The sequence below is a fragment of the Prunus avium genome, chromosome 4 (genome assembly GCF_965620075.1).
Source record: "Prunus avium chromosome 4, drPruAviu1.hap1.1, whole genome shotgun sequence".
Classification (NCBI taxonomy): Eukaryota; Viridiplantae; Streptophyta; class Magnoliopsida; order Rosales; family Rosaceae; genus Prunus; species Prunus avium.
Window position 1 is genome coordinate 21,973,433 of NC_142287.1, and position 16,975 is coordinate 21,990,407.

General features: G+C 34.4%; 1 protein-coding gene and 1 long non-coding RNA gene across 2 annotated transcripts; both read left to right on the plus strand.

Moving 5' to 3' along the window:
• The first annotated feature begins 4,332 nt into the window (after nucleotides 1-4,332).
• On the plus strand, nucleotides 4,333-5,550 carry LOC110758122 (uncharacterized). Its single transcript, XR_002526904.2, has 4 exons — nucleotides 4,333-4,606; nucleotides 4,757-4,806; nucleotides 4,888-4,965; nucleotides 5,110-5,550. It is a non-coding gene; the product is annotated as an uncharacterized LOC110758122 (long non-coding RNA).
• An 8,569-nt stretch (nucleotides 5,551-14,119) lies between these two features.
• LOC110758141 (hexon) lies at nucleotides 14,120-16,739 on the plus strand. The gene is made up of 3 exons (XM_021959944.2): nucleotides 14,120-14,323; nucleotides 15,347-15,950; nucleotides 16,260-16,739. The coding sequence occupies exon 2, from the start codon at nucleotides 15,428-15,430 to the stop codon at nucleotides 15,944-15,946; it is 519 nt and encodes a 172-aa protein (XP_021815636.1). The 5' UTR covers nucleotides 14,120-14,323; nucleotides 15,347-15,427; the 3' UTR covers nucleotides 15,947-15,950; nucleotides 16,260-16,739.
• The last annotated feature ends 236 nt before the right edge of the window (nucleotides 16,740-16,975 follow it).

A 16,975-nucleotide genomic window follows, 5' to 3' on the forward strand; every position in this document is an offset into this window, starting at 1 on the left:
TGATCTTGACATGAACCGAGCTATTCTCCAAATAAACCCCTTTTTTCCACATCAGTTCTAGAGCCTTCCATGAATAAAAGGTTTTGTCACGCTTACTAATACGACCAGACCGAGTTATCATGCTCTTAGGTGATAGGATAATCTTTGTCTCTGTGTGAGACCTATACAAAGCCACAACACACAACACCGATGTAGTATTTGTTTCAATGAAATATTATTAAAATAATAATATGTATGCAAGATAAGAAGAGAAAAAAAAGGGTAAGTAATATTTTACATGTATCTCCCTAGTCACGAACGAGACCTATTATGGGTGTAAGGTCCAAAATCTATCGTGCTGCCCAATTAGAACCCTTGTAAGTCAAATTAGGTTAAGATTTAATATTGAAAACAAAGCCTTAAGTAGTCGTTAGATATATATTATAATACAAACGATAGTCTAACTAGAGGGGAGAAGGTTTCTCATACACACAAAAAAATAATCGTTACATTTAATCAATAGATTGATAAATAAGAAAGCATAGAAATAATCAATAATTGCTCAATCTACAATCTACAAATCTACACTCCCCAAGTTTCTCCATTTGAATTTTGAACTCTCCAAAAAATTTTGTGGTCGTATGTTTTTTCATAACTAGTGAGACACATGAAGTGGAATCAAGAACCTTATCAACATGTATCGCACCTCTCTGAATAGTTTATCTCATAAGAAGATGAGTATGTCTAATATGAGAATCTCATGGCTCATGTTTCACCGAAAAACACTATAAAAAAAAATATAAAAAAAAATGCATGAATTGACGTGCATAAGATACAAAGTAGTGTTGAAGTATTTTGACTTATATTTCTTGGTGTTTTCGTAAAATATGACCAATCTTTCCCTTAATAGGCCCTTTTTTCCACAATAGTTCTACAGGCTTCTATGGATAATAGGTTGTGTTCTTATTACCAATACGACCAAGACAGATTATCATGCTATGAGGTGATAGGATAATCTATGCTCATGTGTGAGATCTTGCCAAAAACTTCATGAACAGTACTATGATTGAATGGTTCCTTGATCTCCAATGTGAGGAGATGAAGTTTGTTTCCTTACAAATCCATGTTTCAGTGGATGAGCTATGCAAGAAGTAGCTAGGCTTTTGAGAAGATTATGTCCTAATGTTTTTATTGCACTAAAATCATTTAAACCTCATTGCAGATACTTTTAGAATTAAGATAGCTCTCCACAAGAATGAGGTCGCTCACATATACAAGGAAATGAGTGCGATTTCAGACTCCCTAGCAAGGGGTGCATTGATTTGGACTTAGCTGTCTAAATCTTCTAACAATTTTTGTTAAGACATTCATATCTAAATTTTAACATAATAGATAAGGTGGATTTCCTCGTTTTTTCTTTTCCCAATTAAAAGCGAGAAAGAACTAGTATGACAGTTAAGATAAGTTTATCCTTTTGTAGTCTATTGTTGATGTCCCAATTTATGGACAATTTTCAAAGCTTCAAAATTTTCATCCTATTGTAAGCACCAATTTTAATTGATTTACAAAGATATTTCAAACTTGCATTTTTTACATTTCATATTTTTCATTTTTCATCCTCAAACTAGTGAAGACAGATTCTATTCTTTTTTTTTTCTTTTTTTGCCAGTTCATTTTTCTTTATGAAAAATGGGCACTTGTTCAACTTTAGGATTTAGGTATAATAAGCGCTTAGTCAGAGAAACTGACAGGAGCATATATAAAGTCAAAAATTTATACCATTAAAATAATAAGGTTAGAAAAATTAGAGGGTTTTGAGCTAGTTGGGCCCAAGAGTTGACAAAGTGCCCATTTGGCATTGCTTATTTGGGGTGACAAGTGATTTTTAAAAATTTTTGAGAAGTCCAGCCCGTTTGGTAAACTGTGAGAAAATCACTTATTGTTAAAAATTGCTGTGAAAGAAAGCTATAAGGGAAAGCAGCTAATGAGGTTCTTTCATTTTCTGATTATGCAGGAATCAGTTTTGAAGATGCTCTGAGTATAATGATTATGCCACAATCATTTTCTGATTATGAGGAAATCAATACCAACAACACTTTTAACAAAAAATTTACCAAACGCCAAACTGCTTTCCCTCACAGCTGATTTCTCTCACAGCAAATTTGACAGTGATTATTTTCACAGCACAGCAATGCCAAACTGACCCAAAGAAAAACAAGAATGCAGCTCTAAGATGGCCCAGCTTGACACCTTGTGCCTGCTAGTTGAACAGCCATGTCCAATTTATCCCACAATTTACTTCTCCAAATGCAAATGAATAGCATCCAAAAACCCGCCCCACTTGCATCTAACAACTTCATCCATGTGATCAATAGTCACTGACCAACCTTTCTTCTTAAGATGCTCATTAAGATTTCTCAAAAACCTCAACAATTCACGAGGTGAATCCATATATGTTTTTTTTTTCTTCTTCGCATAATCATATATCTCCAACAAAAATGGCTTCGTAATAGATCTTTCCCACGCCTAAAATGTAGAAAATAATAGCCCTTCGTGCTCGTATAGCTACACATAGCGAGGGAAAGAACAGGTTCAATATTATGAAACTTGCTAAACCGATCCATTCTATCGTTGGCATCCATTAAAAATGGATGTTCAATCAATTTCTTCAGATAAGTCAAATAACTACGTTTTGATGCATCATCAAAGTAATTTAAAAAATGGTCACGTTCATCCAACATTCATTGGGTTCAAGCAAAACCGTCAACAACTTCTTAAAATCTTTAAAATCCTACTTTTTTTTAGAATCTCGATCTTTCACAACAACATCTGCCAAATTGTTTTCAATCTTGATTAACTTAATTCTCCATTAAGAAAGACATAAGAACTCTTTGAATCCAAACCACCATGATACAAATTTTCCGCATAAGTGTATAAAATGGTTACGAAGATTTCATGAATTGTATATCGCCAATATTCACTTAAGCATCGATTGTTATCTTTCATATTGCCCTTCTCATCCTTGATTTCACCATTATCTATACTTTTACACCAACTAAAAAGTGACATCTCATATTTTTCATTACAAAGACCCCAAAACACTTTCTTCATCAAAACCTCATAACTAAAGAGGCTCCTATCACCCTGACCAAACTCATGCAAGCAAAAGCCAAACAACCAAGGATATAGGATATTTGAAACTCTCACACTACGAGTAAAGTCATAAGTATGCTCGGCATAGTCCTTGGATTCAGCAACATAAATCAATTTTACATCTTTGAGCTTGCCTTTTTCGTTAAAATAAACATATCCATCATAATCACCTCTATCGGTGGAATAATCTGTTTTTAACTGAAACATAATGGTCTTACATCCAATTACAACATCCCTTGAACTAATTTTAATATTATTGTACTCGGACCTAATATGTTTCACTTTTTCCATATCTACAAGTTTCAATATCTCAAAAATTATTCGACACAAAAACTATGAATAAAAGAAAAACAGAGAAAAATCAACCTAACCATTCCTAGAAATGAAAACGAAAAATAGTAGCAGCATGAAATCACCTTGAGTATGTAGGGCGATGAAGATGAAGTCTTCAGTTTAAAAAACAAGCACCTAGTGGATCAGGTAATATGAGAGTTGTAATGGGGGAAGACAACCGATGAAGAACAAACAACAATCCCTTGAAGAGGTCAATTCACTCTCAAACAAAGATTCTATTATACTTTGCATTGATAGATTTGTTCTTCAATGAGATTACAAAGCAAATTAGATTATAATAAGATATCATGAAAATTCAAACAATCCATTATTGAATTCTTTGTTCTTTTTTTTTCCCTTTTAAAATACATTCCGACTATATACTCATCTATCAAGTAAAGCAACGAGAGATGTATTTGAAATATGAGATTAGTATGTTGAGGATGAATATAATCAAGTTCTAGTGCGGTATGGGTAGAGTCACTACTAGAAATATGGCTACTAGCCACTGATTATTTAGATACAAATTCATAAAAGTGCCTTGTGATTTTTTTTTTGGATACTAATTCTCCCACCATGCCTATTAAAGGTATTTGGGATAGATATTAGTGTGTAATACAAAAAAGTATTTTTCTTTATTTTTCCTTAATATTTGGGCATTTTTATCAGTCCCAACTTGTTATTATCAGTCCCAACTTATCAAAAGAAGCCGGCTCCATTCACAAATAACACAAACAAGCTTGGCTGGCTCCCTTCACTCAAAAGCTTTGGCATTTGGCCTTAAATTGGATACTAATTGCTTTTGGTAGTTTCTTCCATTGGATATTTTCACACAGCCCAATGTTAAAACACATTTTTTATTTCTCAACTTCAAACACTTGGACATAAGCAAAAGAGAGAAAAATGAATGATTTGTTTCACCTCTCTCTCTCTCTCTCTCTCTCTCTCTCTCTTATTCTTTTTGCGTGAATCACAAAGCCATCTGGTCACAAAATACTAGGCTGCGGCTTGAGATCCCGATCTGGAAATTGAAGAGTTGGAGCAGTGTGACTTGGTAAGATGCCTATCTGGAAGTTGATGAGAGAAAATCTGGGACAAATACCGTGATGGTTTCGTTATGGAAGAAGGCGCTGATGAACTGGTAATTGAAAAATCATAATATCATTCTTTTTCAGTGTGCCTTTACTTATTTTGGTTCCAGCATCTGATTTTGACTTTGGTCTGATATTTATTTATATATGGCTGTTACTGAATGCTTTTTGTATTTGTCTTTTTTAATTTTTGAGGAAAGGCAATGGAGAGCTTGGAAAGCACATTGAACAGAGGAGCTTCAAAATCTTTGTAAGAAATTTTTTATATAATTATTTTGTATAAAATTTGGTTTTAGTTTAGTTACATTAACCTGTTCATTATTTTTTTCAGCTCCTTCACACGATTGGAGCAACCCTAGATCTTAAAGGAGAAAACGCCAGGATCACCTAATGATCCAAAGGAAATACTGTAAGGCTCATTTACAGTTGGATATAATATATATTTCTAATAAAGTTTAGGGTTTTTTTTTAATTTTTTGTCAAAAGAAAGTTTAGGGTTTTCGGTATATGATTCTCTGCTCATATGGGGATTTTCTGAATATATTTTCTTTAGGTTTGTGACTTCAAATGGTTGGTGATCCTCTAAGAAATGGTTGACTTCGAGGACGAGGAATTGTTGCATATATGGCTTGCAGTTTTTGTAGGAGTGATTCGAACCCAAAAATCCATCTTGAAAATTAGGAATTAATATTCAGAGAAAGGGTGCATATATTTGGATATGTTTTTTTTTTTGTGGATATATGGAATTGGGGACTGATGGGTTTAATTGTATTATTAGTTAAACATATGTAATAAAGTAATGAGATACTGACATGTCATTAGTCCCTAATTTAGAAGATAGCCTCTCAAATATCAGACCCTCTCCCAAGACCCCACGGCTTGGAAGAATTCAATATGGCTGGGCTTGGCTGATAATGTATTTGTTTATTTGAAAATATTGAAGGACTGACTCCCAAAATTGTACCTAATAAGCAATAGCAACCCCAAACTAGGATACTGAAACAAAAATAGTCGCTGCATAGTCTCTATTGCTTAATGGAGACAATTTATTGTCTCTAAAATCAACTTAGGAGACAAATTCATATCAGTGGCTAGTGTGTGTTTTTTTAGTAGTGAGTGTTAATCATGTTATGGTTCATTTTTAGCAGTTGCAAATACATGGATAAAATTGTCGAGGGATTAGAGATGTCGTGAATTATGCCTTATGGGTGTTGTTCATTTCTAAATGTGATGAATATGGATTTTGGATGAGCTTACAAATCCTTACGCACTCGCTATACTCAATTATGGACCAAATTCCAACCTCATTTTTGGCGTTGAAAATGGTACAATTGGAATCATTGCTTCCCTTCCTTGAGAACTATACCTCTTTGAGAAAGGTGATAGAGGTAGAGTTTAAAAATGAAGTGTAGTTCATTGCACCATGGTAAAAGAAGTTCGGTTGCCAAAAACTTCACTAACGGTAACATGATTAAATAGTTCCTTGATCTCCAACGCGAGGAGATGAAGTTTATTTCCTTACAAATACTAAATTCCAAAATATCCGGTACTACCTAATGAGAGCTCCAAGTTTTGAACCTCTGTATACTGTAAATCTAATCATTAGATTGATCAGATGAGACCTCTCGTGTGAGACCTACTCATTGCTAACTAGCTATTATGGATTTGAGAGACGTACTATTTAAGGCTATTTAGGGTTTTGAATTTTGAGGGTTAGGTAATCTATTGAACCTCAAAAGTTGGACATCAACAATGTCATGCATGCTTGAGTATCCTTAAGAACCCATTCTCTCCCCAAGTTTCTTCCTATGAATTTTGGACTCTTCAAAATTCTTTGTGGTCGTACGTTTTTCCATAACTAGTGAGGCACATGAAGTGGAATCAAGAACTTTATAAACATGTATCACGCCTTTCTGTACATTATATCTCATAAGAAGATGAGTTTGTCCAATATGAGAGTCTTATCACTAATGTTTCACCGAAAATTACTAAAACAAGAAAAAAAAAATGTATGAATTGATGTGCACAAGATACAAAGTAGTGTAAAAAATGTATGAATTGATGCACACAAGATACAAAGTAGTGTTGAAGTATTTTGACATTTCTTGGTGTTTTCGTATGATAATGCCAATCTTTCCCCAAATAGGCCCTTTTTTCCACAATAGTTCTACAGGCTTCCATGGATAACAGGTTATGTTCTTATTACCAATACGACCAAGACGGGGTATCATGCTCTGAGGTGATAAGATAATCTATGTTCATATGTGAGAACTATACAAGGCCACAACACATGTTGTGGCTAAGAAGGCTCAACAACAATATAGTATTTGTTTCAATGAAATATAATTAAAATAATGATATGTATTTATGATAAGAAAAAAAGAAGAAAATGGGTAAGTAATGTGCTTACCTGTATCACCCTAGTCACTGACGGGACCCATTATGGGCCTAAAGTTCAAAATATCCCGTGCTGCCCAATGAGAGCTCCAAGTTTTGAACCTATGTAATTCAAATTGGATTAGGATTTAGTACATAAAATAAAGCATTAAATAGTCGTTAGATCTAATCAATAGATTGATAGATTAGAAAGTATATAGATAATGAATACTTGCTCAATCTACAATATACAAATTTACGAATAGTCTAAATCTAATTATCAGATTGAATCTGATAAAAAAAACACGTAGATAATGAATAATTGCTTAATCTACATTCTCGAATATTTTAAATCTAATCATTAAATTGATAAGATGAGACATCTCGTGTGAGACTTACTCATCGCTAACTGGCTATTATGGATTTGATTAAAGTATTATTTAAGGTTATTTAGGGATTTTAATTATGAGGGTTAGACAATCTATTGAACCTCAAAAGATGGACATCAACAATGCCATGCATGCGTCAGTATCCTTAAGAACCCATTCTCTCTCCAAGTTTCTCCATTTGAATTTTGGACTCACCAAAATTCTTTGTGGTCGTATGTTTTTCCATAACTAGTGAGGCACATGAAGTGAAATCAAGAACCTTATCAACATGTATCGCACCTCTTCGAACATTCTATCTCATAAGAAGATGAGTATGTCTAATATAAGAGTCTCATCGCTCATGTTTCACCGAAAAATACTAAGAAAAGAAAGGAAAAAAATGTATGAATTGACGTGCATAAAATAGAAAGTAGTGTTGAAGTATTTTGACTTACATTTCTTGGTGTTTACGTATAATGTGCCCAATCTTTCTCCAAATATGCCCTTTTTCCATAACAGTTCTACATGCTTCCATGTATAATAGGTTGTGTTCTTATTACCAATACGACCAAGATGGGTTATCATGCTCTGAGGTGATAGGATATGTTCATGTGTGAGAACTATACAAGGCTTCAACACATGTTGTGGTTGAGAAGGCTTAACCCCAATATAGTATTTGTTTCAAAGAAATATAGTAAAAATAATGATATTTATTTAGGAGAAGAAGAAAAGAAGAAAATGGATAAGTAATTTGCTTACCTGTATCACACTGGTCACGGATGAGGCCCATTATGGGGCTAAAGTTCAAAATATCTCGTTCTACCCAATGAGAGCTCCATGTTTTGAACCTCCGTAATTCAAATTGGGTTATGATTTAGAACAGAAAATAAAGCCTTAAATAGTCGTTAGTCTAATCAGTAGATTAATAGATTAGATTAATAGATTAGAAAGTATATAGATAATGAATAATTGCTCAATCTATAATATACAAATTTATGAATAGTCTAAATCTAATTATTAGATTGAATCAGATCAAAAAGCACATAGATAATGAATAATTCTTAATCTACATTCACGAATATTGTAAATCTAATCATTAGATTGATCATATGAGACCTATTGTATAAGACCTACTCATTGCTAACTGGATATTAAGGATTTGATTAACGTACTATTTAAGGTTATTTAGGGATTTCAATTATGCGGGTTAGATAATCTATTGAACCTCAAACGATGGACATCAACAATGCCATGCATGCTTTAGTATCCTTAAGAAGCCGTTCTCTCCCCAAGTTTCTCCCTATGAATTTTGGACTCTCCAAAAATTTTTGTGGTCGTATGTTTTTTATAACTAATGAGGCACAAGAAGTGGAATCAAGAACCTTATCAACATGTATCGAACCTCTATGAACATTCTATCTTATAAGAAAATGAGTATGTCCAATATGAGAGTCTCATTGCTCATGTTTCACCTTAAAATACAAAAAGAAAAAAGAAAAAAGGAAATGTATGAATTGATGTGCATAAGATAGAAAGTAGTGTTGAAGTATTTTGACTTACATTTCTTGGTGTTTCCGTATAATAAGGCCAATCTTTCTCCAAATAAGCCCTTTTTTCCACAACAGTTCTACAAGGTTCTATGGATAATAGGTTGTGTTCTTATTACCAATACAACCAAGACAGGTTATCATGCTTTGAGATAATAAGATAATCTAAGTTCATGTGTGAGAGCTATACAAGTCCTCAACACATGTTGTGGCTAAGAAGGCTCAACACCAATATAGTATCTGTTTCGATGAAATATAGTTAAAATAATGATATGTATTTAGGTTAATAAGAAAAGAAGAAAATGGGTAAGTAATATGCTAACCTGTATCATCCTGGTCATTGATAGGACCCATTATGAGCCTAAAGTTCAAAATATCACGTGCTCCCAATGAGAGCTCTAAGTTTTGAACATTCGTAATTCAAATTGGGTTATAATTTAATACAGAAAATAAAGCCTTAAGTAGTCGTTAGATCTTTTCAATAGATTGATAAATTAGAAAGTACTGAGATAATGAATAATTGCTTAATCTACAATATACAAATTTACGAATTGTCTACATCTAATTATTAGATTGAATCAAATCAAAAAGCGCATAGATAATGAATAATTGCTTAATCTACATTCACAAATACTGTAAATCTAATCATTAGATTGATCAGATGAGACCTCTCATGTTGTACCTACTTATCACTAATTGGCTATTATGGATTTGATTGATGTACTATTTAAAGGGTATTTAGGGATTTCAATTATAAAGGTTAGATAATCTATTGAACCTCAAAAGATGGACATCAACAATGCCATGCATGCTTTAGTATCCTTAAGAACCCATTCTCTCCCCAAGTTTCTCCCTATGAATTTTGGACTCTCCAAAATTCTTTGTGGTCGTATGTAAAAACTAGTGAGGTACATGAAGTGGAATCAAGAACTATATCAACATGTGTCGCACCTCTCTGAACATTCTATCTCATAAGAAGATGCATATGTCCAATATGAGAGTCTCATCGCTTATGTTTCTCGGCAAAATATGAGGAAATGTATGAATTGATGTGCATAAGATACAAAGTAGTGTTAAAGTATTTTGACTTACATTTCTTGGTGTATCCGTATTTTGACCTACTCATCGGTCATCATTAACTGGCTATTATGGATTTGATTGATGTACTATTTAAGGCTATTTAGGGATTTGAATTATTAGGGTTAGATCATCTATTAAGCCTCAAAAGATGGACATGATTAATGCCCGGGATATGATCAATGCCCAGGACATTTGTATGCTTCAATATCCTTAGGAACCCATCCTACCCTCATGTTTCTCCCAATGAACAGTTAGGCACATAAAGTGGAGTCCAGAACCGTATCAAAATGTATCACACCTCTTCGAAGAACCGTATCAAAATGTATCACACCTCTTCGAACACTCTATCTCATAAGACGATGAGTATGTCCCATCTCAAAGTCTCATCGCTCATGTTTCTCTGCAAAATACTGAAAAAGAAAAAGAAAAAAAGAAAGAGGAAATGTATGAATTGGTGTTGTACAAAAGATACAAACTAATGTTGAATTATTTTGACTTACATTTCTTGGTGTTTTCGTTTAATAGGGCCAGTCTTTATCCGAATAGGTCATTTTTCCCACATCCGTTCTAGAGGCTTCCCTAGATAATAGGTTGTTTTCTTGTTACCAATATGACCAAGACGGGTTTTTGTTACCAATATGACCAATATCTCCTTTTTGTGTGTCTATTTAAGTGAATTTTGTCTCTTGAGAAAAGTTAGGGTATTTGAGCTAGTTTCAAGAAAGGAGTTAGAACACCATCAAGCTCCTCTCACCTAGCCAAAACCGGCCACCCTAGGAAGTGAACACTAGCATCCTTCCTTCCTAGGTTGCATCATATCCTCCATCTTCCTTTGTGTGGTAAAGTTAGAGATTACCTCTATTTGTGATTTGGTGAATCTAGAAGGCCTTCCATAAGGTGATCAACTCAAAGGATGTCAACCTTGAGTAGTGCTTCAAGGGTAAAATTTATACTCTTTCTCTTAGTCTAGAATGTCTAGGAGTGGAACAATCTAAACCAAGCCTCAAGATACTTGGGGTTAGTTATGTTAAAGCTCAAAGATTAAATTTAAAGCTTCAGTGGCCTAAAGGTCACTTGTAACCTTATCTTTGTGACCAAATATAACTAGAATTTAATGTTTCTTTCATGCCTTATATAGTGTAAAACAACTGAACCCTACTCTTAAAATATCTGGAAAAACTCTCCTAAAACAAAACAAAATCCTAAACAACTAAGAAAACAAACTAGGAAAGAATCCTTCTTTGACTGGAAAACAGGTCAGCCAACTTGCACGCATGTTTTAGGGTCATTCCACTTCCTATAAAATCCTGGAACAATATTATAAACGTAGTTTGATCTCTAAGCTTTCCAAGCATATATCGCACGACACTAGGAAAAATCGGAAAACTCTTCAACTCTTCAATCTTCCATAGCAGTGCAGTTCTGAAGGGATTTCAATTTAGGTTGTCTTGACTTGCAAGTTAAGAGCAATTGGCTTGATAGAAAATTATGAACCCCATGATCTTCAATGTCTTAGCTTTCTTCTCCAATTGGCCTTGCGCTAAAATTCATTCGAAAAGTCAATTTTCTGTTGAAACCCTTCCAAGAGCGCAAAATAGCTGAAAATAAGGAAAGTAAAGTAATAATGCTCTTTTTAATTAACTTTCCCAACAAAAATCAAATATAAAAGGTATAAAAAAAATATAAGAAACTATTCACTTATCAGTATTGGAATCAAATCAACTACTCCCCCATAGTTGATCCCATTCTCGATTTTGAGGGTATTCGATTACATATTTTAAGGTGGAACCCACATAATTTTTGATTCCTTACATAAACGAGCGGAAAGTCAGTAATTGAAATAATTCCAATACCCAGTGTTTACACATGAAAAGCAGGAATTGGAATCATTCCAATACCCTTTCCCAAAAACTAAACATGCTTATAATGGTACTTGAAATTCCTTAGTTTAAACTTTTACAATTTTGGATGGTTCCTTAGTTTAAACTTTTACAATTTTGGATGGAATTGGGTCAAATTCAAATCCATGCAGTTAAGTTAGAGCCAAACATTGTGACTTAGATTTGGGCCCGAAAAATTCAAATCCACCCCACAAATCCCCTTATCCAAAACGCACCACAAAAAATCAAATGTTTAGATTAATGGATAATTTAAATTTATGCTGGCAAAATCTTTGGATGAGGAAATTTAAAAGCACTATGTGTTTGGATGAGGAAATTTAAAAGTACTAAGGAATTCATAAATAATGGAATTTAAAATGATGGAAATTAATGTTATAGAAAGTTTCTTATTTGGCCAACGGATTTAAAGACAGAATTTAACGTTTATCATCTTAGAATTTTATGAAGAGATTTTCTATTTAAACCCCACACTTCTCTTAGTTCACCCCATGTTCTAAGTTCACCCCATTGTTTAATTTAAATTTTCACAATTTCTAAGAAAACCCCACTATCTTCCCAAACTACCCTTAAATACACCCCAAACTAAAAAAATAAGAAATAAAAGAGATTTTCTATTTAAACCCCACAATTTTCTTTGTTCCCAGCAGAAAAAAACACAAACAAATGGAACGCCAAACCCGAAATTTAATACTTTCTAGAGAAAGAGAACAACTTTACCTCTCTCCAAGTAGAGGAGCTTTTCCTGATCTAATCCAATTTATACTTTACCTCTGTCCTGATTCAATTTAAATAGGACGTAGAGGAGTTTGTATTTTTCTAAAACTTAATATGAAGAGTGGTGTGGTGTGTGTATAGATGTACTAGGGTTAATTATTAAGTTGGATGACCTTTTTTATCTTTTTACACAATAGTAAAACTTACAGCTTAATGATTTAAGTATTGGGGTGAACAAAGAGAAGTGTGGGGTTTAAATAGAAAATCTCTTTTATAAATGACAACTATTTAGATAGAATTTAAAATTGGGATTGATGACCTCCAAATTCCATGTTCTTTTTCCACGTGGAATTTCTAGATTTATTTATTTATTTTAAATTCAAACACAGGAATTGATTTATGTCAATTTAGAAATTTTGTTGACAAAAACCAAAATTTAGAAATTCTGACTTTTGTCAAAATTCCAAGTTTATTTCCCTAATCCAAATACAACGTGAAGTGTAATATCAGAAAGGAAAAAGGTTGGCTCCTTAAAATTAAGGAGGAACTCCTCCTTACAACCAATGTGGTTTTGACACATATTAAATTTTTTAAATTTTCTTTTTCTTTTTTGTTGAAACTTTGTCAATGTTGCTTGCTTGAATTTAACTAGGGATGGCAATTTTCCCCACAGATAAGGGTCTTTGCAGGGCTTCGACCCTAATGGGTCGGGTATGAAGGATAAAAAATGGGTATGCCTACGGGTTTGGGGAATTTTTCGGGTATGGTATTCGGGGAGGGGCGGGAATAGTATTCTAATCCCCAACTCAAATGTGTGATGGTGGTGCTATCTCTACAGTGATGATCATGTCTTGGACATGTAATTTTAACATGTATTAATATATATTTTTTAAATAGTCTAGCTTTTTAGTTAATAACAATTGAATTGATACATATCTTATGCTCATATTGGTTTTTTATCGTAATGGGGCGGGTCGAGGAACTCATTCTCCAATAAAGGCGGAGATAGGGAATCCCCGATTTGAATATTACCGGTATGAAGGCAGGGATGGGGAAAAATGCTTAACAAGGATGAGGATGGAAATGACATACCCACCCCTGATTCAACCCATTGCCATCCCTAAATTTAACAAGTGTCAAAACCCCATTGGTTGTGGGGAGTAGCTCTCCTTAATTTTAAGTAGCCAAACCTTGCTCTATAACAAAAGGATACTACTTGTCTCTACTCTATAAGAAAAGGATACTACTTGTCTCCTTACTTGTAAGGATATATTCCTTCTTTATGTAAATCATAGTTTGATACATATGCAAAAATAATTTATCAAAAATACAAAAGAAAAACTTTTGCATGCACCCCGACACAAAATATAGAAGATCCTACTTATCTGATAATGAGAGAACTATTTTCCATAAAGGAAATTAAAACGCCGTGGTCCATTCTTAATGCACCCCGACACAAAACCCCGGAGGTAAAATGTGGTAATTCAAAGAAGAACCCTATCCATACCAATCATTTGTATCAAATTTACTGGTTGGGATTTCCGTTGACTGTCTGACTCTGACTCGCTTAAAATAAAAACAGACAAGTGCCTTGAAGTGAGATTCGATATGTTTCTTAAAGGTAGCATTATGATCCTTGTGTTGAATATAACTCCAAGAAGCTCTGAGATTTCTTACTTTCAGCAGTTTCTTTCACATGGGTCTAATTAATAATCTCAATTGATTCTTTCTTTGTTGGGTTCGGATTTTCTGTCAGCTTAGCTTCACTCCCTCGGTTGTGGGTAGGTATTTTTATCTCAGTATTCTTAATTTCTTAACATCTGATCAGTGTTTCTTTGTTACTTGATTGTGGATCTTAATGTTTGGTCATCACTATCAGTTGTCCAGTTATGGATAGTGGGGATCATCACTCAGTGCATTTCTGGTAGCTTGTAGGGTTTGACTGTTCATGCCTTAATTTGTGCATTTAATGAATTATTGGGGTTTGATAGATCTTCATTTTGTTGATGCTTGTTAAGGACTGAAGTGATCTTTATTTCTGGGCCATTCATAGTAAGGACTAGACAAAGTAATTAGTTTTCATTTTTCCTGAGTGTGAATTCTTCAGTTTAGATGCACCATGGTTGTCTTTTTTCTTGGAAGCTTTTGCTTTTCCTCTCTGATTGAACTTGGAAGTATGTTCTGGTGCAATTTGAACAGTAGATGAAAAATAGGGAGGGGAGATTGACTGCATAATCTGAAGGTTTGGTTTTATGGGTTTATGGAATTATAATTTCAGAGGTCTTTTCTGAGAGACATTAGACCTCATGTTTTGCTAATTTCTGTGGTTTGAGATTAGGAGGTTGGAAGAGGTTTTTCTGAATCTCCCTCTTTAACAGCTGATACTAAAATGACTTAAACTTGTTTCATTTCTTGCTGTATGAGATTAGCTAACGTCTAGAATGCAGTTTTCCTTTTGGAAAAAGCATAAATAGTGATTTCACTTTACAGTTTATACTTTACTTACACTTCTCCAAACCCTTGCCTTATCCACTGATGTTACCCATAGCCATAATACTTTCCTAATTGCCTTTTCTTTTAGTCTGCCTTTTCTTTTTCAGTACGTGATCATCTCTATCTATTGGAGGGTGGTTTATGTACCAGGAACTTTGCAGTTGAATGAGGTTTTAAAATATCTATAAATTTGTACTTCTAAGACTGACCATAAATTTGTTGAGAAACACTACTTACAATCTGAAATTTAAGCTACATCGCTGTTCATATACACCAATTGTATCTAAAAGCATTGGCTGATGCTGTTGCAGGAAAGGCTCTTGAACGGAGTTGGTTGTAACATCTCTCTACTGGAGAAAATTCCTGTTACAAGGTGTCTGCTCATACCTTTGATGGAGACTAGAAGAAACATGGTTCAGACACTAGAAGCTATAAAGGGTGGTGGAGGATCCATCAGGGTTGGGACCACTGGGACGGTCAGTTCCCTAATGACAAGAGAATTAGAGTCCATCAAAGTTGCACCTCCGATGCCTGCATCTTCCAGAAGTAAACATCAAACAGCTTCTGTTTCTGTTCCCTGTGGTGCTACTACTCCGAAAAAGCTACAACCAAAAAAATCATGTGATGAAGCTAGCAGCAGTGGAACCAGCAACTACATTAATCAGAGACGCCCTGAAATTTCACAGAAAACAAAAACTCATGCCAAAAAGACTAGTCAGATCCCGATACTGAGCTCTGATAATGTTGGTCTGGATAGAACTCCTAGTAGGCAGAAAACTAGTAAAAAAGGACCTAACATTGTTGAAGTTGTGGACTTAAAATGTGGGAACTCAGATAGAGCATGGGCTGGCCCTATAACGAATCGACTGAAGAAGCTGGGCTTCTCAAAGCTCTCTGAGAGCATTGTCTAACCTGGTAATTTCTTCACATCAGATCTTAGATTCCTGTAACTGTATACAGAAATCCCAATTGGTCGATTGCTGTCTGAAACTTCCACCATAGAACATATGCTTGGTAGGATCCTAGTGCGTCGCTTTTTCTTATTTTGTGTTTTTACCACTGATTCACAAGCGGGTCTCAAATGACTGCCCGAGGAAACCATGTCTTTAAATTGTGGCTGAGGCTTGTGTGAGCTACATCTGCTGCTTAATTCAAGGCGGCTGAAGTGCTCAATTTCTTTCATTATGAGGGATCCAACAGTGCCTCTGGTGCCTATTTCCACAGGAGCATATGCAGCCATTTTTGCAGCATCTCTGCTGGCAATGGTGCTGGATTTATACATTGGAGTGGAGGGGGTGGCTTGTGGATGAAGAGAGATGGTTTTGAGTTGAGTCTTGGTGAGGTAATTGCTTTTCTTTTGGGACATCTGGTGTTTGGCCTTGCTATTTCACAACGATTCTTTGCCTTGTGTTCTTTATCTAAAGTGAACAGAATTTGTGGGGTTGGCTGGTTATATACTCACCTCATTCATGTGCTTACAGATAAAAAGGTAGAATCCCTTAAGCTACTACAACTTCTTTCTCTCCATTTTATTTTATTTTTAAATTTGACCATTTGGGTCTCATTTACTGATTTAATGTAGTTTTCCATACTTGGATTATGTATTGGATTCATTATGACCGTCGGATGTTGCGGAACAATTTTAGTTTGATGTATTATGTTGTATTGCAAATCAATCAGTAAAAGTGACGATGTTGGATTTTATTTGCTTTTTTCAAGTAAGTTGTTAAGTTCTTTTCTTGTCTTGAATGGCACTTGAGAGCTTTTGAAGTTTGGGGGTCGATTTGCTTTTGCTGGTCCTATCTCATTTTTCTGTTTACATCATCACCTTTGAAGGGGTCATGGGAAAGATATATATATGATAGAATTTTTTGATACACACCATGTGAATTTCTTTCTCTTTCCCCTGACTTGAGGAGAAGGGCATTCATTTTCTCAGT

Coding starts and splice junctions, on each gene's coding strand:
- LOC110758141 (XM_021959944.2), top strand. CDS start 15,428: ATGGAGACTAGAAGAAACATGGTTCAGACACTAGAAGCTATAAAGGGT.